The following is a 26,728-nucleotide window of genomic DNA, read 5'->3' on the forward strand; positions in this document are numbered from 1 at the left end:
GTCCCTCTGAGGCGGACGAAACCGGTCCTAATTGATTAAAAGTGGAATAAGTACTACAAAAAAAATGCGTTTTATTAAATTAAACAACAATACAATGCAGATCCACCATGAATTGACAGTTAACAAAATAAAAGAAATTAGAGACGAACCATTGACAGTAAATATGGTTACCTGCCCACTATTTTATTTTTTAGTTATTATTATAAATTATAATATTATATTAAGTAGGTAGGTATATTATAAAAATAATGAAAATCGCCATTTAAAGATGTATCACTTGCATTTGGGCACGCAGGTACCTACCTAATTTAATACCTAATACATATTGTCATTCGTTGATTTTAAAACACAATTTTCATTTTTATATTACTTTTTTATATCGTTCATGATTCATGAAACTGTACTTATTTCAGTAAATATTTTATTTAGTTTAATAATAGTAGTAGGTATGTACTATTTAATGATTACGTTATTTAAAAATGTTTTGTTTTCGTAACAAATCACTGTCATTTTAATTATCACTGAAAAAATGTGCATACAGCTCTTTTCACGTTGCGCGATGTCATTACAATATTGACTGTTCCAAATTCGAAAATCGATCACTCACATTCGCGACGAAAATAACATAACCTCACAATCGCCAGCTGTCAGACTGGGTTGAAAACTGTTATTATGAACACCAGCCACCGCATTAGCGAATGCGGGAGTCGCATGGACGCCACGGATTTTCTTCTGGAAAAGCGCAGCATCGTGATAATTTGACGCGAATTATTTCGCGATACAAGGAAAAACATGACGCCGATGTCGGGATAGGGCCGCGCGGAAATTCGCGGGGTGCAATGGGGTCAATGGAGAGGCGAGGGTGTAAGCCGCACGAATGTTTCAGAAGAAAGTGAAATCCTGCGCACACCACAACTAAAACATTTTAATAGGAACCTGGTAAATTGTTAATATATAACGTGTTCACTTATTTTTAATATAATTATATCACTTACTAGCAGAAATGCCCATAGAGTGAGAGCTTTTCTTACGATTGCAGAAGAGTATATAAATTAAGCCCTATTGTATATATATATATATAAATCATTATCAACCAGGATCAATCCACTGCTGGATGAAGGCCTCTTTAAGCTGATTCCACATCTTTAGGTCTTGTAAATTCCTATTCTTATCAGAATTGTTCTATTCCTCTCAAATATAATATGTATTGCTTCATTATGTTATTGTCTCGATATGAATGTCCCGCACCGGGAAACTGTATTGTTTAAGGTTAATTTTTAATTCAATTTTTGATTTTTTAAATATTATTCTATGGCTGCAAGCATTTATTTTTTATAGACAATGAAACAAAATAATGTTTAAATTTATTTTTTACACTGCTAATCTTCTTCTATTGTCTCAATGGGACCCGAAGGAGATTAATATCACGTTATATTGGATCGCTATTTATGATAATCACATAATATATTGCTGTATATTCGAATGATTGAGGCGTATAATTATTTATTATATTTAACTGCACATACCTACACATATATTGTATTAAAATTAAAATGTCAGTGGTAGCAATCTGCGATTCTGCTAAGGATAGCAGCCTTAGGCGGTGTTAGACGATATTGTAAAGGCCAGACTACGAGACTGAATAGACTACGTACATGAGTCCAAATTTATATTGGCAGTGACGATTTGCAAATCGTAAAAATGACAAATCAGCGAAATGTCAAACTGTCTGACGTGAATAAAAAACCCATCCCGAAGGGAAAACTATGGCGCCATCTATGCATATTTCACAATTATATTAAAGCCCAACATCGCCAAGCCGTTTGCAAGACCTAACGAGGCAGACTGGCGACCGCCAGCTGGCTCAGCTAGTACATATTATATCAATATCTGTAGCAATTCACTATTGTCACCAATCATGGCAGGATAGTTATACAATTTGGGAGAACAAACAACAACTGATGTTTCCCATTTCTTTGACAGTGTTATCAAGGACCCAATGCATACCAACAATACCAAGAATGAGAGTTCTAATCTTCACCACACATACGTATTTTATACCTTTAAAAACGATGGGTACCTTATTTAATTATCTAATATATTTTTATGACGATTGATAGCCATTGTTACATTAGGACATGACCCCCACATCCTGAGGCGGGTCCCCATACTAGGATCTTTAGCGGGCTCCCCTACCTACCGCTAAGGATAAAGGCAGTGTGACACTCTACAGTAGCGTTTTCCAAATGGTGTACGCGGTAAAATTAATGTGTATATTTAGTTTTTTTTTGTTATATATTTTAATACATCCATTTGAATTATAGTGTCGTTGAGTATCGATACACAATTAAAAATTGTATCGTACAACTATATAATTTTAAAGAATAACATTACTGAAAGAAAATAGCGCCGCAGACGATTTTTTTACTAATATTTGTGATGTGTGTTTATCTCACTTATCTGGTCGACTTGCCTCGCCGGGCCTCTCCTGTCAGCCAGTCCCCTTGTGGGGGCCATGCATTAGGATTAGACGTATGTGCTACATCCAAGCATAAAGTGAGAAAAACAACGCTTGAATTTAGCTCAGCCACGGGGTTAGATGTCGATATCATTGGAACCATAGGCGAGAGTTGATTTTTGAAAAAAATAAAAAAAATAAAAAATATATAATATGGAATTGAGCACTGTAGAACGAGTTAGGGGATGCATTCAGTCGATAGATATGGATTAAGCTACTCACATCGCACTTTTATATTACAAAGAGGGGGAAAAAACTAACGTGGGTCAATAATAATGAAATATTATTTATAACTTAGAGTATACAATTTATAACCTTGTACTTTTTTTGCACTCTTTACTACACTGATACACATATTTGCCTGATTACCCCGGATAGAATTAGATCACTATTCACTTGTATAAATAATAATATGTGATATATATTTCTTAGAATATATTACATCATTTTCATTCTAGAGTCGGAGTGCAAAGTTATGAAGCATAAATACTCTACTTAGGTAGAGTATTAAATGGTTTTTAATTCTAAATATGTATTTTATTATTTGATTTAAAATGCCTTACTAAAAAAACGTTAAATATGTCACTTACATTTTTTGAAAAAAGCCTGGTGTCTTCATTGTTAATATGTATTTTATTTCACTTTCTTCCAATAAATACCTATTCGAAGTTAAATTTACAATAACAAACATGGAATAATCTTTGATGATGAATGGCCCAAAAATATTAGAAATGTAGCAATCGTGTAGGTACCTAATTCTAATTATAAAAATTTCCTTTACGAGTAATTCATGTTAAATTAATACAGTTCATTTGTGGGGCTCCCCGAGATTATAATGTAATTGGGTGTATTAATTATTACAAGTATGTATAACATGCTAAGATTGTATAAATGTAAGTTGTGATATTTATGAAAAAAATACCAAATGGTACGACGTATCGCCAAATAAGTCAAAAGAAATATAAGAATAAGAAGAAGAAGAAGAATAATAATATAATCGTGACAATTATTAAGGTATGACGGTGGCAGGCTGTAATACGTAATCGGTAGGGACAATGATAGTATCATAATATTGTTTTCAAGGATATTATTTAAAGGTTATCCAATAACTATTTTTAACGAAATGTTTTATTCGTGTCTCAGAGGACTAAGAGTACCTATTCCCACATTTTTTTTATAATACATAGTAATTACGGATTGAGTACTAATATTATAGTCCAATCATTCTGTGTTAACACTTGGATTTCGACAAGAATACTTATCGAAATTATAATATACCCATGTCTTTCTCTCGCTTCATTTATGACTTATATGGAAGAAGATAAACAAAACAAATAATAACGCTTCACTCTCATTATACCTATCCCCAAACGAACTAGGTGCATGTAAGTTTTATATGGGGTATAAGTACGCACCCCCGGCTAGAGCTCTGTCAGCCCTCCCAAGCTATGACCTACACCACTCCGGAATTCGAGTGGACACGGAGAATTTTTTGACAGTTCCATTAGGGATTGGGTTTCTAAAAAAACCGGACATTTTCGAAATTTTTGTGTTAGAAATTAAAATCTAAGAAATTTTTCTATAAAGGTGCTGGTGAATTACATTCTGATAATTTTTATTTTGGGGGGTGCCAGGGCCCCCTGCCCCCCCCCCTGCCCCCCCCCTGCCACCCCCTGCCCCCCCCCTGGGTGCGCCACTGTCAGTTCCTATTATGTCTGAGATCCCTGTACGCATCGATATGGAAAACTCAACATTGCAATGTTTTTATAAGGATTGCTTGTTATATTATCTAATAATAACGGTAAATTATGGTTTTAATGAATTATTATTTAATCCATATCCATATAAGGAAACGGAAACAGTGGTTTTGAAACAATGTCGAGCGATTAAAATGTCATTAATATGCATATATCATCACTGAAAATAAGAAATACCTAGAGTAAAACGATACCTTTCCGTTATTAATCATGAAATTATGTAGTATATATTCGTCTAAAAAATAATCTACAATTCGATTACACCCCTCTACTTATGTAAAATGTTTCTTTTATGAAATCGTGAGAGAATGTTTGCTTTACGAATTATCAGAATTATCAGAGTGATAATTCAATGAATCTATCTAATGGAAGATGAAAGACCAAAGATTTATAGAAAATAGAGATGTCTGTAAAACAAAATAAAAGCATGTTTATAATGTCTGCCTAATTACTTATATAATATGTTTCACAGATGGTTTTATGTGTGTTATAAACTTGCGCTGGTAGTTTTGCTACATTATTTCGAACTTGTGATAAGCTGTAAACTAACCTAACCTAACCGTTATAAAGGAGTTAAAATGTTATTTAAACCAATAAACCCATTTTTTTATGTTTAAGTTATCCCAGGTCTCAATTAAATTAGCTATTGATTTAAAAAAAACGTGCGTGTGTTTGGATCCAAGGCTTGTATCCAGACATTGAAGTTAATGGTCCCACCAAACCACACCCGGTCTTAATCGAGTGTATCACGGAACCCTACGTTTAGTGTGAAACTTATTTTTTTATGACTGGGAATTTCTCAGGAGCAGTTATCCAAGTCTGAGACCGCCATGCATTCAAATGTTCTTTGACTGAATTTACATTACTTTAAGTTAAGACCTACCCATGGGAGAGATGGGCACTTATTAAAAATTGTAGTAAGTAACAAAAGCTAACAAAAAACTGCCGGACATTCTAAGTGAAGAGATCTTCACGTTGGCAGTATGACCAGGTCGGGCGGTCCGATGGTCCCTACAGCTGGTTGAACCGACTTGAGCAGCTCTTCCCTTTCCGTACACATTTTAGAACATTCCCAGAGGATGTGGTTTGCATCCCGTATTACCAAGACAAAAGACGAGCACACAGATTTTCAGGTTTATAAAAAAACTATTATTTAATCACTGTGATATTGAAGAAAGTTAGTAATCATTAAGCCGATACAAAATAATATTTATGTGTGGATTGACGATTGACAATTTTGTTTCACAACAGCTTACGTCAGATAATATGAATTTGAGTGTCTCTTTTAAGAATTGACAAATCACACTGGTGATTTTTTTTATCCATTCCTGGAATTTATATAAAAGAATTATTTCATTGAATGTATGTTAAGTTCGATTGCATTACCATGAGAAATAGGCATGTGGCATTGAAATATTCAACGCATAATAATGTAGAAAATGCAGGTACTAAGTGCAACCATTGAAATTCAAAACATTTCCGTGTGTTTATGAATAGTGTTATTTTGAAAAGAAAATTAACTTCCTAGCGCTTTCTGTTTTCTAGCGCGCTACTAAAATCAGCTGATCAAGGTCACCCACAAATAAAAACAATCATGGCCGACATTGAGTCGACGGAGTGACGTTGTTTTTGCGCGGATTTGCCTATGCAACAGAGAATTCCGCCATTCGGTTATGTTTAATATTTGATTTCGTACGTCCGCTCGCGATATCACGGGCGAATCTCCAATGTCAGTGCGCTTTTTGTGGTGATTTTATACATTTTTACCATTTTACCCGTCGTCCCGCCAAAACATGGCAGAAAAAGACTTTTACAGGGACCCGCCGTATAGATATTTAGGTTGGTAGCATTTGTTTCATTACTCTGTTCCATTTTCAAATTTCTAACGAGCTTCTAATAAGATTCCGATAAGCGAAGAAAATTTGCGTGATATCTATGGGCGATGACTCGGTCATGTTTATATGTTTATTTGACAGATGACAAATCTAACCTAAAAAAAATAATTATGTCACTTACATAACGAAGAAATACGATTTAAATAATCGTGAAATGTTAGATAATAATAAGTAATAACCAATTACCATTTGACCTCTTTTATTATCAGTCGGATATTATATTAAATATAATAGTTGTGTACGTCTCTAAAAATTAGCTAATTGTTTACATTTTTGTTTATGACGTAATGTGGGCGTAATGATTCAATAATTACATCATGCTTTAGATATTTAAATGTTAGAAAAATCTATTTGCTATTTTATTGATTAAAATTCAATATTTTTTATATTATTTCGTAAATAAATAGGTATGTAATCTAATCACAATTAAAATGATTTTTGAATAGATTGTTGCATAGTGACATCTGTGTGTATACTGTGTAAGTATGTATTCAAGTTCTCCAAAATATGTTTTTATTTTTCTTGAAATGGTTTGCATTTTTTTAAATTAATATAAAATGATTACAGATAGATAGATGCATTCATAGATTGGTAATTATTTTTCATGTTACCATTTATGCCTCAAATATATTATCATCACGTTACATGCTATCACAGTAAGCTGCCGCTACGGGGAAAAAGTGTGTAATGCGTTTTTATTGGTATTTAAAATGTTATCAGACTAATGCTCCCATCCTGTAGCAAATTTTGAATCTTTAAACGAATATTGTCAGTTAGCAAAATCTGCCGAAATCACAAGAACAACAATGAGGTCACCTCACGCGTATCACGCTACATCACGAACCGCACTAGTCAGTGATCTTTTTTTCTATTTTCTACAGGCCTACACATTTTCGACTCACGTCAAAATCGCGTGTTTTTTGTTTTTAATGGTTTTCTCTAGATTTTCTATTAAATTATTATCTACCTCTGGTGTTTACGTCTATTATCTATGGTCTGCTTGTTGGGTTCTGTTCAAATTATTATCTATGGATGCAATATGAATATGAAATGCTTATTTTGTTGATAAAGTGTTTTTATATTATTTTTTTTTTAAATCCCCCGTTCTTTGCGATTGTCTTCAATACGTATCTCCCGTGATCAACGCTGAGTTAGAGTATACATTTTATAACTTTGCAGTTTTATAACTTTGCACTACAGTGACGCCTCTTTGTCTGATTACCTCGCATAGATCAAATATATTCACTTGTATTAATATAATATGTAGTAATAGGTAAATAAATAGATAATATATGTGAAAAAAATATATTTAGAATAAATTACTTCATTTTCATCCTAGAGCCGGAGTGCAATGTTATGAAGCGTATACTCTACCTGTAGTCCAAACTCTTTGGTTTAAATATAATGGAACCAATGATAATTGAAATATGTACTCACACTTCGTCCCGCTTGATGTAAGCGTCGCTGAAGAGATCCATTGCGCCTGTTTTCAGGTTACTCCAACGAGATCGGGGAGGCCTTCAGGAAGGTGATACCGGACCGCTATGTCCACCTCAGCTATGCCGTGGCGTGCACATACGTACTGGCCGACACCGTGGACAAGGCTAGGAAAGCAAAAAAGGTACAACGGTTTATATTTTTCGAGTATTATTACAGGATCATAAGAATATTTACACAGGCAGAACTTTTACGTATATGAATAATTTATTGACTGTCACTCCGGAGAAATTCACAAGCTTATTCAAAAAAACTCTCACAATACTCTCACAAGACCCGAAAGACCTTCAAGGTAGAATGCAAGAACTCGCGGATGTCAGTCAAACGGTCGGTCTAAAGATAAATGTCTCAAAGACAAAAGTGATGAGGAACTGTTTTTCGGACCCTGCGATTATCTGTATTTCTGGCACCCAACTCGAGCAAGTCAGCAGCTACGTCTATCTCGGACAGCAGGTGTCCATAGACGGAAGCATGCACGATGAAATTGCTCGAAGAACAAAGCTGGGATGGAGTGCTTTCGGACGTCTGAATATTATCTTCAAGAGTGACCTACCATTATATCTTAAGCGTAGGGTGTTCAACCAATGTGTGCTACCCGTGCTCACGTATGGCTGCGAGACGTGGACCCTCAACACGAGAGATGTCCAAAGGCTAAGAGTCACACAGCGAGGCATGGAGAGGTGCATGTTGGGCATCACGCGAAAGGACCGTAAGAGGAACGAATGGGTTAGGAAGCAGACAAGAGTACGCGATGTAATAGACGTTGCCAAACAGCTGAAATGGAGATGGGCGGGGCACATTGCTCGCCGAAAGGACGGCCGCTGGACAAATGCTGTCATCCAGTGGTACCCAAGGGGTACGAAACGGCCACAGGGTCGCCCTAAAAGCCGCTGGATTGACGAACTGGTAAAGTTCGGCGGAAATACGTGGCAGCGAACGACACAGGACCGAGAAAGTTGGAGAAAGCTTGGGGAGGCCTTCATCCAGCAGTGGATTGACCCCGGCTGATGATGATTCAAAAAAATACCTATCTACTCATGATATCGTCGAACAATAATGCCTAGCCCAGACCGACAAATAAACATTGTATAAAAATGGTTTACAAACATTTAAAAAAAATATATTAGTTATTATAGAAATGACATGTCATTTTTGTATTCCGCTGCGTATGAAAAACACCTTGTTTTTAATGAACTGACGAAAAACCAAATGTGACTATATTTGGGCGTAAATTGTTTGTAACACATAGTGTTTGTAGAATGTTTTTTTTTATGACGCAATTCAATTGATTTAAAATCATTATAATGGAGATCTACAACATAAATTCCATTTCAATTAAAAACTTCATTAAATCATACAAATATAATATACAATGTGTACTGTTTAAATTAGTTTATAATATTTACGATGTGGATTTGCGTTGAGTTTCAAACAAATTATTGTGCACATGCGTTTGTGTTGCGGTAAAAATTTACAAACCATTGTACAATTTGTATGCGGTATATATGCGTATTGGTCTGGACTAGGTTCATCAAGTAATCACTATTTTTAAACCCTTTTTCACTACACATACAAAGTTTGATAATACAGTCTGAAGTGAGTGACAGAATTTGAACCATGTAAATGAGTTAATTACATCTGTAGATTTTTCATTTTATGCATCCGTAAAATTAACCTTTTCTATGCCTCACGATGTTACTATGGCAGTATCTGACGGGCCGCAGATTTTTAACGACATACGTTGAATGTAGAGCGAAGCTCTTACTACAATTGCTGTAATACCAATAATTTGTGGCTTAATATATCATAATAATAATTCAAACAGATGTCACTGTGTGTTTAATTTTTTAGATTATGCAAATCAATGGACAGTGGCTAGTAATTTGAGTTTAAAGTCGGCCGAGATAACTCGTTAAATTTGTATGTGTAGTGTCATCTCCCGTCAAGTGTGAGATTGAAAAAGATTCTCTTTCTTCGCTCAGTATGCTGGTCGCCGGTCATCGTTTGTTAATTGGAACTTGTGAACAAATAAACACCTCGGAATGGTCGAAAACGGCGATTTTTATTTGACTCCTACTTTTGATTATTACATTTTTGTCAATTTTACGGAGGGCGAGATGTATATGTATTGCAAGCGACCTCCAACTACAAAAGCGGTGTACAAAAATGCAACCTTTTTTTGGCGTTCGGACGAACAGCGTTGCTGGGTATTTTTATTTTATTGGAATCAACCATTACTATGAGTCAGCTCGAAAATGATTCCGGCCTCTCTAGACCCCCTGAGGAGATATCACCAAATGGGGACAATTCGGGGGTGTGACAGTGGCCTGAGATCACGCCCCATAGAGCGAGATAACTCGCTGACGGCATAGAACCGGTAAAAAGGAAATGCTAAAAAATCCTGTAATACAATTTAACTTTTGCTTACGATATATTATGACTAATGGTGTGTAATGCTGCATTGTGTGAGAGATCACTTGACTGACTGTCAACAATTATTGAATTTGGAATTTTAGTTTTGTAATTTTGACATTGATGTTGCATTGGTTCTGTATGTGTGAACCACCTTATTATATCAAAATTTTATCATTTTCTATTCTATTTTCAGGCCACTGGATCTAACAAAAGTATGGCTGTAGCCGCTGGAGATACATTATTATGGCAAATGTTTGCCTCGGTTATTATTCCTGGATTCACCATTAATCGGTAAGCAACGCATCATTCGTCTTTCTTTTAGTCCACGTTTGCTCTTAAGTTACAACATATGGACACTGGACAGCACCTTCAAGAATCCCTGCCGCTTGCCAGGTCTTGCTAATATCAATCTCAAGCCCGGTGTCAAATCTGATTCTGAATGGAATTGTCTGTTCAGAATATACATTTTAGGGCGTTGCGAAACGAAAACGTTTTGTAAATCTTGATGCTATCTGAAGTTCATGATAATCCACATCTCGCACACAAAAAGATCCTAGATCAAGGAACGTGTGAGATCTCTTCCGGCAAAATTTCCAGTAAGAGCAGTGCTTTACTTGCCGTCAAGCCGAAAACAGTGCATCAAAAATATGTCAGGCAAATGTTTAGTTTTAAACAGGCACCGCGGCAAGTTCGTTTCTTCGGAAACAATGGCCAATATTTTTTTTCCTTAGCTTCGGTCTCCCTTACCCTACTGCTAGCTTTCTGACTGTCAGCATCACGTAATGAATCAAAATCCTATCGCTTCCCTACGCTATCGACCACCTTCAAAAGCACGTACAGGGGTGAACCACAGTTACCCATTCCCACAGGTACCCATTCGATCATCCATGATTAACGTCTGGTGCTCTGACTCACGTCAATAATTATTGAAGACGTTAATTATAACTTTCCAGTGTTTTGTGTATGTATGTGCTATAGATAAAATCCTCACTGTGGGAAATAAGATTCAAAAGCCGCGTTGATCTTAACCGGTTCTATGCCTTCAGCGAGTTTTCTCGCTCTATGAGGCCGTGATCGACAGGCCGCACATACAAATTTCACGAGTTATCTCGTTCAACTTTAAACTCAAATTACTTGCCACTGTCGATTGATTTGCATAATCTAAAAAAATTAAACACACAGTGACTATTAATTACTATTAATTTGAATAATTACGAAATACTAAGCCACAAATTATTGGTGGTATTACAACGATTTTAGTAAAACTTCGTTCTACATTTAACGTGTGTCGTTAAAAATCTGCCGCCTGTCAGATACTGCCATAGTAATATTGAGAGGCATAGAAAAGGTTAAGTACCTACCAGTGGCGAAGGGTGGAGGTAGGCTGTTAAGATCCACCATAAATAGTGCACCTTAAACTTAGTCAGTCAAACGTGTATGTTTTTATTGAAATAAGACTACAATTTACAGATAGTATTGGTTAGTTTATAAAAATAAATTAAACCCTGCCTAAACCAAACCATAATAGCATATATAGATAGATGAGTATTTTTTGACTATTATCTATTATGGTGATACACCCCTGTTACAGGCGGGCTTCTCCCGGTGTAAAATAATCATTTAGTAGTCATAAGCCGAAACGTAACCCTGACCTCTAGAAACGGCTTCATAAAACATCTAATCTGATTCCTTGCTCAACTACGTAATTTTTTTATTTTTTTTATTCATGAGTAAAGGCCTTCGTCCGGTGCGTGAAAATCACTTACTGGGCGGAGGTGTAATTAAGATAGATTTTAAAGTATAAATGATGATGGATGAAAGAGATAATTTTAAGATTAAATATAAGTACTTATTCATATATAATAAATTTTGCCACGCTTGCCGGCAACGTTCAAATTTCCACGCGCCTGCGCCGGGGTGGTCCTCGTGATTCGTCAAATCAAAAACATCACGTGATAAAATTTGGCCAATCACGAGAGTCCTTTTTGCTGGACGGCGTGGGTACGCGAAATTTGGAAAAAGAAAAAAGAGTTAGTGAGCGTCCCTTTTCCAACATGTACGGACCTGCGAAACTTATTGTTAAAACAAAATATGTAAACGTGTAAAGAAAATGTAAAATATAAGATAATACTAAGTTACGCACGAGACAGACATGGTTTCATTTAATTTCTCCTCAATTTAAAATATCTTTTTTTGTGAATCCGGGGTTCGATGGACACCTGAAAATATGTAAACGTGTAAAGAAAATGTAAAATATAAGATAATACTAAGTTACGCACGAGACAGACATGGTTTCATTTAATTTCTCCTCAATTTAAAATATCTTTTTTTGTGAATCCGGGGTTCGATGGACACCTGAGCTAGCCGCTGGAACCCCGGGTATCTCAATAGCTTGGTTTTCGCAGGGTTTAATTGAATTTTGAAAACTAACCAATACCATCTGTAAATTGTAGTCTTATTTCAATAAAAACATATACGTTTGACTGACAAAGTTAAGTGTGCACTATTTATGGCAAATTTTAACAGCCTACCTCCACCCTTCGCCACTAGTACCTACTCTATATTTAAACGACCCTATGTTAGTCAAAGTATCTCTATTAGTCTTTTAATTATAGTGTTGTTGCTTTCTAGGATATGTGCCGGCACCAGATACATGTTGGACAAAAGCACGAAACTCCCCGGCAAGCAGCTGAAGTTAGCCGGGACAGTCGTTGGATTGCTGTCTATTCCTGTCATTATCGAACCAATCGACAAAGCCGTGCACAAGCTAATGGACGTCACCTACAGGAAGATGTTTTAATCTAAACAACGCAAGTCCTGGTTTAATTGCTGAGAAATATTTTAATATTGTTTGCGCGTTGCAAAGTGGTTTAAGGATACATTCTTAATGGAGACGGTACCTAAATATGGGAGTGTAGCTGAAAAGAGCTTACAATGACTAATGATTAAATTAGTTGCCAAACTGCAGATTCGTTTGTAGCAAACTTCAGAATTCAGTTCAGAACTGTTATCGACTGCATCTGTCAAAAACCGCAAGCATTTCAACATAAATATGCATTTACTGCCAAGATAAACTGTGACATTTGAATTTGTGATGAACGGATGATATAGTTTTATTAAATACTACATACATTGACGAAATCGAACACGAGACATGTTTGAGTTGTCACAAAACTAAAGCATTTACATTGAACAAATTTGGTTATAATTGCTTTTGAAATGACATTTATTTAACTAAATATATCGAAATACAACCGTTATTTAGAATGTTTAAATGAAAAATCATAATAAAATCAGCGCATCTATTCTATACACAAGGCTGATATCGCCCGTTATAGGCGGCTATCAAAGTTAGTTTATCATATTTATGTATTGCGGCTTAAGCGTCGGCCTATATATGTAACGTCGTGAGTCCCAGGTTCGAATCCTGGGTCTGGCAAGTACACATATTGTTTTTCAATTTGTTTATGAGTCAGAGTATGGACCTAATAGGTTGAGCAAGTGGCTGACATCTATTTCTCGTAAAAACAAAAACTTGTAATACAAACCTCCACCCTGTGGAGGCTCATATGATCTTATTAAGATCAGTCGAAAGAAGAAGAATAATTATAATTGTTGCAATAAGCTAACCTCAATACAAAAATATAATAAATTACCCTCGATAGCCGCCAATAGCAACCAAAAGCCACCTTCTGTATAGAATATATGCGCAGGTATGCTATACGGAGATAATAGGTACACCCACTGTAGCTGAGTTGGTTAACAGGCTTCGATCACGCTGCTGGATAAAAGAAACGCATGTTGTTTTCATGTGTTTTCGATCCAGTGCAAGGGATCAATGGGTTGGATGAATGGTTAACAACCATTCGTCATAAAAAAGGCTTAGGAGCGAACACGGTAATTAACATATTTTAATTATGAAATAAGTAAACGCCAAAACTGACGGCCGGTTATAAACATAAGTTTATAGCTACCATCTTTCAGCGCATTGATGTACAGTATATTGATTTGTCTATGTTCCGTTAAAGGAGAAAATAAAGGCAGAGAAATATATATTATTTGTCATTGATCAATATTGATTTATCTTCAGGAATTAAACACGGACTTGTTAGATATTTTAGTAGGACCAATCTATTTTTTCTATACTGTCTTCAAATAAGTTTGCTTTGTTATGATTTTGTGACTTTATTAACGTAGAATACGATTTTTGGCAGAAATTACTTTACCTACTTTACAAAATATTGTAATGAGGAGATAAATAAAAGATAAAATGTATTCTACGTATGACTAGCGTTGGGTTTCGGGAATTTCCCGACGGGAATTCTTGAGAAATTTTCAAGATTTTCCATCCCGAGTCTCGAGAATTGAAATTTTTAACATTTCAAGAAATCCCGGGTCTCGAGAATCTTTTCTCGAGATTGAGAGATTTATTTATTATCAAATTTAAAAAAGGTTTTTTTTAATTGAAATAATTTAACAAAATTTGAGCTCGAGTGTGCGATCGTGTGATTTTAAAAACAAACTAAATGTATAAGAAAAAAGCGGACAGAAAACACAAAACGTTCAAAGACTGGCATTTAGCACAATTAAAAAAAAAAAAGCCAATGTCCACTCAAAATGAGCGCAATTTTTCAACATCAGGGAATTTTGTGTCTCAAAAGCGTACGCGATTGTCAGACGCAGCCATTGACAGTCTGTTTTTTTTGAAATTCTATTTTAATAAGTAATATTTTGAATGTCTATTTGTTTGTCTTCTCATTTAAATTTTAAGAAATCATATTTTTTGGAATTTCTTTTTACACTGATCTTAGGATTTTTAGATTGAGACTTTCTTGGAAAATACCCAACTCTACGTATGACAGTGGCGAAGGGTGGAAGTAGACTGTTAAGATTCAAAATAAATAGTGCACACTAAACTTTGTCAGTCAAACGTACTTGTATTCATTGAACTCAGACTACAATGTGCTTTTTTTTTAATTTCAATTAAACCCTGCGTTATTCAAGCCATAGTAGATAATTGTCAAAAAATATTCGTTTATCTATAAAATATCTTAAATTATGCCGTTAAACGGTTAAACCATACATAATTTTAGATATTTTATGTGTAGAAGAATATTTTTTATCGATTATGGTTTGGTTTAGGCAGGGCTTAATGATTTTTAAAAAAAACTATCCAACATCATCTGTAATAAATTTATGTATTCTTTATTCAACAAAAACAAATAAGTGTGCACTATTTATGTTGGATCGCCGATAGCATACATAAACTATTATGGTTTTGTTTAGGCAGGGTATAATTGAAATTTACAAAACTAACCGGCACGATTTGGAAATTGTATTCTACAGCCTAACAGCCTACCTCCACCCCCCCCCTGCCCTCGCTACTGATGCATGATGTATTGTGATGTTCATTGGTTACATGATATTTTAATTTATGACAAGATGTTGTTCTCTGTTGCAATGCCGTATAGCAATAATTTTTCACGTGCCTTATTTCTGTATTGAATTGAGCATGATATTAAAATGTATTTATATTATTATCTTTATTTTAGAAAATTTTATAATATTACATAATAAACATGTATAAAAATTAAACAATCCTGCGTTTGACGCAATTGGTGTTAACATTCTATAAATCAAATACTAAAAATACTGAAAATATTCAATCAATGGAATTGAGATTTTAGCCTTTTATGCAAAATGTATAGAAAGCATTAATATCTTAAGAGCGTACTTCAGTGAAACGGTAAATAATTTTCAAATATAGGTGCGACAAAATTTAGGACTCGCTGCCAATCGGAGAGCGAAAGCGAGCTTTGAACATGTCAATTTGTTTTGTGATGGCGTCAGGGGAATTAATTCTTAAATCGTGTAAAGATGACTAAAAACGTTACCATTTACTTGAAAAAGAAAACATGTCAATGAATATATTATTATTGTTACTAATAGAACAATAAACAGAACATTAAATGGACGCATGTTGGATTTATATGACAAATTATATTTCGTTCTGCAGGCGTCGTTTGCTCAATCTTCGCGTCTCGTAGTCACAATCGTTTTAGACTGTGCCCCAGCTGAAGTATAGCCTTAATATTACATTTAAAGATATTGTATTAAACATACTGTAGTCATTATAAAAAAAAATGTAATTGAATAAAAGGGTCACCGAATCCAATGTTGATGCTAAAAAGCAAAACGTATTGTTACAATTTGTTGTTAAATGTGAAATGAGCTGTGTCCTTTACCCTACAGTGTTGTGACCACACTGAAGCTCAGTTTGATATAAATAAATAATAAGATATCGAGTTATACACAATTTATTTTTTAGAAAAATTGATATTTTAACAATATAAAGTGCATTAAAACTATGAATTACTCAAAAAGGTCTTTACGACCTTCGAAACAACTTGCCCTCATAAAGAGTTAAAAAGTATTTATAATTTTGGACATTCATATATATGTAAGTATACCAATAGAAAAAATCTTTTTTGAAAAAAATACGACACCCAGCAGTAATTGAACCTGCGTCTCTCGGGATTCGCGCAATCGCTCATTGACCACAATGCTATAGGCATCTTATCTAATTGTGAAATAATGGCTCTTACAATACTCTCTGAAGCGCTTTCTAAATTGAGTTACTATTGGCAATCGACTTTTGTATTTTAAATCAAAGTAAGAAGGTATTAATTAATTTCAAAAAAGATATTTTCTATTGTTTAAATATTTTCTCAGAAGTGTTTTCAAATTATGTATGTTCAACAAAAAGAATGTAACAGTCTTAGATCTTGTGAATTATTCGTTGAATAAAAAAAATAGTCACAAAATTTTATTATATCTTCGGTTTCGTATTCTGTTGCTGGATATTGTTAGTTGCATTACGCTCTTTTTATCCACAGTATTATATATTTGAAGAAGAGGGATTTCATCAAATAATAACACCTGCCGGCTTATAATCGGATACTTAATATCATAAAATCTATTAATTTAGATTGATTTAGTTCTTTTCATATGTATTTGAAGGTTAGATTTATGATGGAATAGAAAATGATTACCATCTAGATATAAATAGAAGAGTGATTTATTTTCATTAGAAATAGTTTAGATCAATTTTTTACTAATACAGTAAAACCTCGTAGTTCAAAAATCGATATCTAATACACTCGGATTTCAAAGAATTCCATTTGCGAATTATGAATTACGAATTATGATGTATGGGAATTTGGTGAATGATTTAAATAAAAAATTAACACTCGAATTACATAATTATATTATTATATATGGGTATTTGAATTAACGATGTTTGCAACCAGCTATATTTCCCATTTATTATTTTTTAAGTATCCCGAATAAAAAATTGTTATGAATTAAAAATTAAAATTTTATGTTACAAAAATAATCTCCAATTATCTAATTTTGACAATGTAAATGTTTTAAATTTGTAATGTGTTTTTAATGTACCTGCCTTCATTGTTTTATTATATCACAAAGTAATATTTATTGCAATAATAGAATAAATTAAAAATCAATTACCATTTTATGATTGTCACTTATTTAACTACTCTTCCATAAATCTCAATATAATATTTTGTTTTTTCTTTGTCATCTTTTTGTACCTTTGTCATAAAATTCATAGATGTCCTAATATATATTTAATTTTAAATGTAGGTAATTCATTAGCGAAGACTCACACCTAAATTATTTACTAATTAGTTCACAAAAGCACTATTAGACCTCGCAAGATAGCTTGATGCATAGACATTAAATTATAATATAGATTGGTAACTCTTACAAAAGATCTTAGGTTCTATTTTAGCTTTTTTTAGCAAGTTCAAGCACTATTGACATACTTTATTCATAATAGTTTTTAATGTATACAGACAAATAAATCTGTTCAGAGAATGGGTTTTAATTACTTCTGTTGGTGTTGACAAAAGCATACAGATGTGAAAGACATGGCAAATATTGAAATAAAAATTTATATATATATATTATGGGCCTCCACAGAGTGGAGGTTTGTATTAACAGATTTTCTTTTTACAAGAAACGGATGTCAGCCACTTGTTCAACCTATTACGTAGGTACATACTCTCACTCATACACAAATTGAAAAACAATATGTGTACTTGCCAGACCCAGGACTCGAACCTGCGACCCATGACGCTATATGCCGATGCTTAAATGCGCCAGTCATCATGGGTGTTCTTAGACTTACACATAATATTCACGCCATACACGGATATTATTATGTGGCATTTGTGTCAATTTTTCACAGGAGGCATTTACCCATGTAAATAAACACATAATAACTTTTAATTATTTATCGTTGTGATTTAGTAATAATTATTTTTATTATAGCACCAATAATTGTTGACGCTTGTTTCCTATTAAAATATTCAATTTTTTGAAATTTGATATATTTGTATGCACAAGTGTTGAAATCTATTAAAATTGTTACCTGCATAATATTATTGTAAAAATATTGTCGAATTGTGTCTTAGTATAAGTTTTAAACATTGCCAATTCAATAAATATACATATGCCAATTAATAACAGACTATTTTAATGTTTTTACAGCCAAAAAACTATAAGGAAATATTAATTGCATACAATAATTAATCAATTATTTTATATTACAACGTTTTTATTAGCTCGTATTCTTGTTTGTCCGGTGGTTGTTTGTCCAGTACAAATCTTGCAATCGATTTTTAGGTAGTTGTTTCAGATAAGTTTCAGAAAAATCCGTAAAAAGTAAGACTATTATTGGTTGCTAAGGGGGTGGTCCTAGCAACTAAATTATTAATATATACGTGCGTTACTATGGAAATCAAAATGAAATTTTAGTATTCTATTTTTGTTTGTTTTTTATTTACTTCATATCAAGTACAAGTTTGAGCATATTGAGCATAATAATTCAACAGAAAATTTAAAAACGTTGTATATAAAAAGTTCTTTTTATCTTGTAATTATATTATAGAATCAATTATTCTGTACCTATACCGATATATAAGTTTTGTATATTCCAAAAATGTTTATTTTGAATAAAACCTGTATTCGTTGTTGATATCAATGTTTTTAATTATAACCCATGTGCCATTTGATTGTTTGTGTATGTAGGAAATTGTGTTTGGAATATAGGCCTGGAAATTATGCATCGCGCGAGAGCAGTCTCAGACATCTTTCGCTATGATATTCCAGCAAGTGAGGCAGTCAATGCCACATAATATATTATAATATCTGTGTATGGTGTGACTATGTTGATAAGTCCAAAAATACCCACGGTGGCCGCGCGGCTTCAGCTTTAGTCTATAGCGTCGTTTTCTCAGGTTCGAATCTTGGGTCTGGCAAGTACACATATTGTCTTTCGATTTGTGTATGAGTCAGAGTATGGACATATTAGATTGAGCAAGTGGCTGACATCCATTTCTTGTGAAAACAAATCTGTTGATACAAACCTCCACTCTGTGGAGGCCCCTAATATCGTCGGTCCCTATTAAAAAAGTCGGATCTGCAAAATGCTATTTTTCAGTACGAGCAATCAAAGATGTTTCATCAAATATCCTTTGTGACCTATTGCTTGCCATAATGAATAAAAATACGGGTTATAGAAACTTTTCTAAACGTTTATAAAAACATCCGTCTATCCGGTGAACATAGCAGCAACTGTCAGATCCGACGCATCTTGCTCACCCACGCCCAGCCAACAATGTCGGTTGGTAAGAACCGACATTGTTATTCGGACACTCGGTAGATCCGTCATTTTTAACTTGAATATCTCGAAATTTTTTAAAACAAAAAAAACTGATTGTGGTATAAATGTTTAAAGTGTTTAAATAACTTTTACGTAATAATCCGAAAATGACAAAATTTCAGATCCGACTTTTTTAATAGGGACCGACGATATGATCTTATTAGGATCGGACTGGTCGAAAAAAAAAATAGTAAAAATATAATTTGAGAACAACTCCTTACAACGGTAAAAATATTTTCTATGGAATATTGAAAACTATGATTAGGTATGTAGAATTTATACAATTTTGAAATTGATTTACTTTTGAACGCCTTTCCTTCAATCTGATTGATAATATTATAAGTTTCTCAATTAACCATTAATGACATCTATGTATATTAAAAGCGAATTCGGTTTGTTTATTAGCTAATATTCAGTTTCAAATAAAATCAACAGATGACAGTCGGTGTCAATGAAATATTGCAATGATAAAAATATTTAATATCTAAAAATAATGTCAGCAGTAAAAAAAAATCACGAATTTTATTGTGGAAAATTATTAGCAAATGTTTTGTGTTACTTACATTAAATTTTTTATCCATTATAGTAGGAACTAAATGCAGCCAAACTGGCGATGATCTAATTGTTATTTTTTATTCAATCTGAATTTAATAATAATATGTCGGTAGAAAGGGTTTGACAATGTTGAAAAACCTTAGACAGCGAGATAGACAGTTTTGACAGCTCAGACGGTTAACTTATTGTAACAATAATTATAATACTCAAAACATAAATGTGATAAACTACCCTCGATAGCAGCCTTGTGTATAGAATAGATGCGCTGGTATGGTACGAGATGGTTGTTTTCCGGTTGGTGGGATCATTGAATAAAACAAATGTGTCATCCATCGCTGAAATGCATACCCTGGTCTATAAATTATTATTTATTACATATTCTTTTTGTTTATTTACTCATCATTACTGCAAGACAGGCGTCCTCCAATTCTTCGTCCACATGGTAAAAAAACATCCAAGTAGCCTTGTGGCGTGGACGGTTTGTAATTGTAAGGGCGATCGTCTTTCAGATGGATCGACACCATTAAGAAAGCAAATGAATTAACAATAACCGAAGCAACAAGATCAGCGCATAATCGCTCTAGATACAAAAAGATTATTGACAACCCTTGTGATTTTATTGATCACCATCCTTAGTAATGAGGCAAACGAAATGCAGACTCATTGTTTATCTTCGTCCAACAGGCCCTCTTTGCCACGTATATAATATTTTATTATAGTCAAATTCGAATAAAATTGTTCGTAATATTTTCCTTGAGTGTTAAAAATAAAACATACCTATGCGTCCATAATATAAAAAAAAAACAGTGTAATCGTCACGGAATTTCATGAAAAATAACGTTATAATATGTATTTTTCCTTATCTATATTTCTACATAATAATATATTAGCTAGCTAATAATATTGATGAAACTTGCATAGGCTGTAGACTATATATTATTGTTGGTACCAATTCACCGTCAATATCACAGAATAGATAAATAAATAGAATCCAGATAGGCTATAGCAGGGATGGCGAACCTATGGTACGCGAGATGATTTTACATGACACGCGAATGTAATGTTGCAGAGAAAAAATAGGTTACAGTTCGGTTATGAGGAATACAGCGGCAAACACATTTTAAAAATAGCCGATATACTGGATTATTTGTTAGTTTAACCTAACCAAACCTAACCTAACCTAACCCAACCTAACCTAAACTAACCCAAACTAACAAATAATCCAGTATATCGGGTATTTTCAAAATGTGTTTTCTGCTGTATTCCTCATAACCGAAACTGTACCGAAAATAGATATAATTCTAAAAAAATATTTTTTTTACAAAAAGTTTTACAAATAAGTAAGTACCTAAATGTTCTAAATATATATTATAAAATTATAAAAATGCACATTTTCTTCGGTTTTTAATAATATTTTTACCAATAATATTTATCAATGCGCAAACGGAAACGACGAAATTCATACATAAATGACAGATCGCATTGTAGCTATAATAATAACAGGCAGATAGGAACTCTTCAAGAATAACCATTATAATTAGTTTAAATTGCATAGATCGGTCCTAAGGTTTTATGCGTCACACATAGAAATATTGCGGCGGAGTAAGCCGTGTCGCGAACCACTGATTTTAATCTATTTACAATCATTTTTCAATGCTTGAAACCACTGTAGCGAGAGGATGCAGTGACGTCCCGTGGGGGTAGGCAGATTGAGCGTCGCTTGGGGGCGGCAAATCGAGATGAATCATTAGGTATATATAGAAATAGCTACATAAACTTAGTAATAACGGAAATATCTTTCCATTAAAAAATTCAACTCACTGGTTGAAAACAAAATGTATTAATTAGGTAGGTACTATAAATGTTTTAACAGTACTTTTTGTCGGGTTCGCGATGTCTAGTTTACTTCCGCTGTCCTTGGACGTCACGTTCTTGGTGAACAGCAATGACACGTGCATGCCTAATTTAGAATTTATCCAAATATATTTGCGAGTTTTGGAAGTTGTCAAGTGTATTTTAAATGTACGTACCTGAAACCGTAGTCTCGCAATATTGTCTATTGAAGCAGATACGGCATTTAAATTAAATTTAGTGGCACATATCTTGATATTAATGTATCCATACAACACGTTTCTTAGATATTGGAGTCATGAAAGGATGATAAAGAGTACTTTATAAAAAAGCATGTTGGCACTGCCTGGGGGCGGCATTTTGTCTAGGGACGTCACTGACTGTAGCGAGAGGATGCCTCATCTGATCCGAGAAATTTTGGCGTCAATTTGTTCGTAAAGAACCAAACTAAGTAGGTATTATTGTAATAATACTAAAGAACTAAATAACTTATAATTTTGAACTCTTTTAATTTTTTTCCTGCCCGATCTACTCAAACAGTAAAAAAATAATATTTGGGAAATTTCGGCAGGCGTACGTAAAAAAGGTTCGCCATCCCTGGGCTATACAATACACTATATTAAAAAAAAATGTTTTTCTACTAGTTAGATATATTTGTTTTCTCAGAAGTGTTTTCAAAATGATGTAAGTAAGTATGTTCAATACAGATCCATTTTGTTTTTATTATTAATGTGAATTTTGCTTATTTGGGCTGAATATTTTACGTCACTGCAGTGGAATGTTTGGAAAGCTCTGCACCACAGTGTGGTGACCGACTAAATTATTAACAAAATGGAATCAATCCCACCACAAGAAGACTTACAAGAAAAACGTATACATAGTTTTTTTTACGGTATGAGAGACTGTAGTTGTTTTTTTTTAATGAATCTCGTGAGCATGCTTACCATGTGACTAGCCAAGCCACGCGGCCGGTCAACAGAACCCGCAAAAAACACACCTCGACAAAAAAAAGAAGTTTCTCTGATGTGTTTTTTGTTTTTGATTCGATCGACCCCTCGGGCAGGGAGTTGGAATATTAAAATAAGATTATAATTAATTGGTAGTTATTATACATAATACCCCATTTACTGCTGACAGTATGTATTATCGCTGCGATAACAAGAAAATGCACGTGTTATCGTGTACCTTGCAAGATTGCATGCATGGATCAAATTAGTTCAGCAACTTCTGAATTTTCACGTGACAGTTAGAATTTGTGAGATATCTGCGCCTGCGCAGTATAGCGAACCTGCCGGAACTACACCACGCAGAACATTTTTGACGTTTACTAATTTTCACAACCAGTCAAATAGCACTATATAACGCGTCTCGCTTAAGCGTCAATTACATTGAGCTTTTTTACGAGCTGATTATTGGCAAATTTATAATCTGCCTGTAAATTCGCCCAGTGTAATCATCGAACAAGCTAATAAGCAGGTTGTAAACACTCCACCGAGAAAAGTTGAAAGCCGGTCAACTTTATAAGCTACACGCCGGCTTGTGGGCGTATCGCGTCTGCGCAGTAGAGCGTGGTGGTGGAAAAACGAACTACTCATTTTGAAATTTACCTTTTTGACGTTTAATGGAAACATTATTATGGAGCGTAGCGACCTCCCGGCAAAAAAACGAACTACGTTCCGTCAAAATCGACCGCTGGCTTGTGGCTTATCAGCGAATGGAAAATTTTGTGTGTAATCATGAAATCGCAGTAGCTGAACCGCCCGCTTTTAAATTTGCCAATAATCAGCTCATAAAAAAGCTCAATGTAATTGACGCTTTACGCTTAAAAATGAGATTGACGAGACAGTCAGCACTTTTACGTGTAAATAGTGATAATTTTTTTCTACCATGCCCGATCCTAATAAGATCATATGGGTCTCCACAGGGTGGAGGTTTGCACGATAAAAGGATGTCAGCCACTTGCTCGACGTATTAGGTCCATACTCTGACTCATACACAAATTGAAAAATAATATGTGTACTTGCCAGACCTAGGATCAGAACCTGGGACCCATGATACATTATCGCGATAGTTGAATTTACACACTATTGGTGCCAGTAAATCCACGCACGTCACCAGGTGCGTGCACAGAAAATGGGATGGAGGGAGGGGGATACTTTTCTAAAAATTATCCATAATATTTTATTATTGATTTTGAAGGCTGCGGGAGGGGGCGGTGTTATGAAAATCTGGCAGCGGTCACTGACTTCGCATTTAGCCTGCGACATCCCGATTTTTTCCCGTGTACATTCACCATACTCAACCAATCCTCACTTTGAATTAAACGATATACACCTGTCCAATAGGCGTTCTTATGAGTTATTGCGTCCTGTCGCATCCAGCAAACATTGGATATTACCAATGACTGCACTAATTCACGAGTTCCGAGGGTCTTTCACAAACATGGGCATGTGAAAATTCATCGAAAAAATTGGTGTAAGCCAATGCCCCGATCGTGAGCTGCAAGATGGCCCGGGGAGGTCATTTGGATGATATTGTGCTCCATGTGAAATTATTGCAAAGACTTAAACTATTGATTAAAATAAATGGTTCTTGTCTGTTGATTTGAAGCCAGCGGCAAACAAATTTTAAAAATATCCGATAATATACTGGATTATTTGTTAGGTTAAAATCCTTGAATTCATGAATTTTGCCGAAATCGGCTATAAAAATTGACGCGGCTCCCGCCTGGCTTCCTGTAAACCGATTTTTAAGCTACAACATACGGCCGTAGCCATAAATTGACAAACTATAATTGAAGTAGGGAGTAAAATGATGTTAACTCGCGTGTTTGAACATGTACCGTTTAAAAAAAATCGGTTAGGTGCATGTTCAAACACGCACGTTAACATCATTTTACTCTCTATTTCAATTATAGTTTGTCAATTTATGGCTACGGCCGTATGTTGTAGCTTAACTACTGGGGAATGCCAAAAGAAATGGCGTATTTCAAAAAAAAACACTACCTTATTCTTAGGTCAATAATTATTATAAAGCAATCATTATTCGTAGGATGTTTATCACACTTGTATAGTCAAAGACATAGCTTATAATCAGTATCTTTTGAATTATCTTGAAATGTGTTAATCTTGCCCATTTTTTGAATAATAAAATGCCTAATTCTTGTCAAATTTGGGATCACAGAGATTATCAATATAATTTTTTATCGTAAGTATTTCACTATAATAATGTCGATATAAATTATACTATTGGTTTTGTTTTATAAATGCGTTTAAAAATTAATAAATGTAAAAAATCTTAACACCACTGCACATTTATGTACTGATATATGACTATATTCTAAAACATTAGAGCGAGAGGTTTAAAAGAATACTATTTTATGCAATAAAAATACTTTATGCAGTCATCAAATGTTTAAAATAAATATAACGGATAATAAGGCTTCAAAATTATATAAATAGATTATCTACAACGTTTAAGGAGTGTCCAGGATCATGGTTTTACAATACAATAAAAACTCAATTTTGACCTACGACGAGCACGTGGGCCGTTAAAACAAACCATAATAGATAATAAGATAAAAAGAGCTTTATATATATATATATATATATATATATATTATCTACAACGTTTAAGGTATGTCGAGGATCATGCTTTGAAAATAGAACAATAGCTCCATTTTGACCCACGCTGAGCACGTCCGCCCTTAAATATCAATTAGAAATACAGAACAACTCGTAATTTTGTTCATCTTGGTGCTATAGAGATGACCGTATAAGTTAGGTTAGGTTAGGTTAGGTTTCCATTCTTGAATTTTGCCAAAATCAGCTATGAAAATTGCATTGATGTTCATATTGGGCGGCAAATCGAGGAGAATCATTAGATATAGATCAGTGGTTCTTAACCTTGTTGGAGATACTGACCCCCACCAGTTTCATATGCGCATTCACCGAACCCTTCTTAATTGGAAAAATAAAATATGATTTTTTTTTTAAATTCAAAACATAGGTATACATTTTACTGGTGCACAAAATGAACCGTGCATTAATGTCACTGTGTTCAAAGAACAAAACCATTAGAACATGATTTTCACACAAAAACAAAAACATAATAATGAATATGTGACTTCTGCTGTTACCTTTCAGAGACCAGTTCAGAAATGCGCGGCTTCACCTTGGCAAGTGCCACCCTCATGTCATTTTCGCAACAAAGTCTGTTCCTTTTCTTCGTTTTTATGTCCAGCATCCTCGAAAAGGTTTGCTCGCAAAGATATGTTGTAACAAACGGTATGAAAATCTCCAGAGCTTTCTTAGAACTCACCAAAACGTTGAGAGCGTTGTTGTTCTGAAGAGTTGCTGTTGAACCTGGCTCTGCTGAATTTCAATGATTTCATCGAGATATCCATCATTGACATCTGTTGTCTCAACACTAAACGTGAACGGCTGTCTCACCCATACTGGATATGACTCTCTTGTAGGGAACCCGAACCCCT

The 26,728-nt window shown here is 34.2% G+C and overlaps 2 protein-coding genes across 4 annotated transcripts in view; one reads left to right on the forward strand and one right to left on the reverse strand.

Moving 5' to 3' along the window:
- Prestin (solute carrier family 26 member prestin) overlaps nucleotides 1-26,728 on the reverse strand; it is a 157,519-nt gene that overhangs the window by 87,437 nt on the left and 43,354 nt on the right. Inside the window, exon 2 of the mRNA XM_085950791.1 lies at nucleotides 7,608-7,774. Coding sequence (XP_085806917.1) covers nucleotides 7,608-7,648 — 41 coding nt within the window. The 5' untranslated portion in view covers nucleotides 7,649-7,774. The remainder of the gene's footprint in view (nucleotides 1-7,607; nucleotides 7,775-26,728) is intronic.
- On the forward strand, nucleotides 5,850-19,145 carry LOC147069397 (mitochondrial fission process protein 1). 3 transcript variants are annotated; one of them, XR_015071209.1, is made up of 5 exons: nucleotides 5,866-6,114; nucleotides 7,664-7,791; nucleotides 10,276-10,373; nucleotides 12,714-13,559; nucleotides 18,137-19,145. XR_015071209.1 is itself a non-coding variant. In XM_085950798.1 (4 exons), exons 1-4 carry the CDS (start codon nucleotides 6,069-6,071, stop codon nucleotides 12,880-12,882), a joined length of 441 nt encoding a protein of 146 aa, XP_085806924.1. In that variant the 5' UTR covers nucleotides 5,850-6,068; the 3' UTR covers nucleotides 12,883-14,670. The 3 variants fall into 3 exon arrangements, 1 of the variants encoding a protein (XP_085806924.1); XR_015071210.1 differs by having other exon boundaries at nucleotides 12,714-13,500; nucleotides 18,219-19,145; XM_085950798.1 differs by lacking the exon at nucleotides 18,137-19,145 and having other exon boundaries at nucleotides 5,850-6,114; nucleotides 12,714-14,670.

Source organism: Rhyacophila brunnea, unplaced genomic scaffold (genome assembly GCF_057557595.1).
Source record: "Rhyacophila brunnea isolate RB1 unplaced genomic scaffold, BYU_Rbru_1.0 scaffold_23, whole genome shotgun sequence".
In the NCBI taxonomy this organism is placed as follows: domain Eukaryota; kingdom Metazoa; phylum Arthropoda; class Insecta; order Trichoptera; family Rhyacophilidae; genus Rhyacophila; species Rhyacophila brunnea.

What these genes read in the sequence shown, in the direction of transcription:
- LOC147069397 (XM_085950798.1), top strand. Translation starts at nt 6,069, where the DNA reads ATGGCAGAAAAAGACTTTTACAGGGACCCGCCGTATAGATATTTAG. An exon ending in AGGCTAGGAAAGCAAAAAAG is followed by an intron (nt 7,792 to 10,275) that starts GTACAACGGTTT and finishes TTCTATTTTCAG; the next exon opens with GCCACTGGATCTAACAAAAG. An exon ending in CCTGGATTCACCATTAATCG is followed by an intron (nt 10,374 to 12,713) that starts GTAAGCAACGCA and finishes GTTGCTTTCTAG; the next exon opens with GATATGTGCCGGCACCAGAT.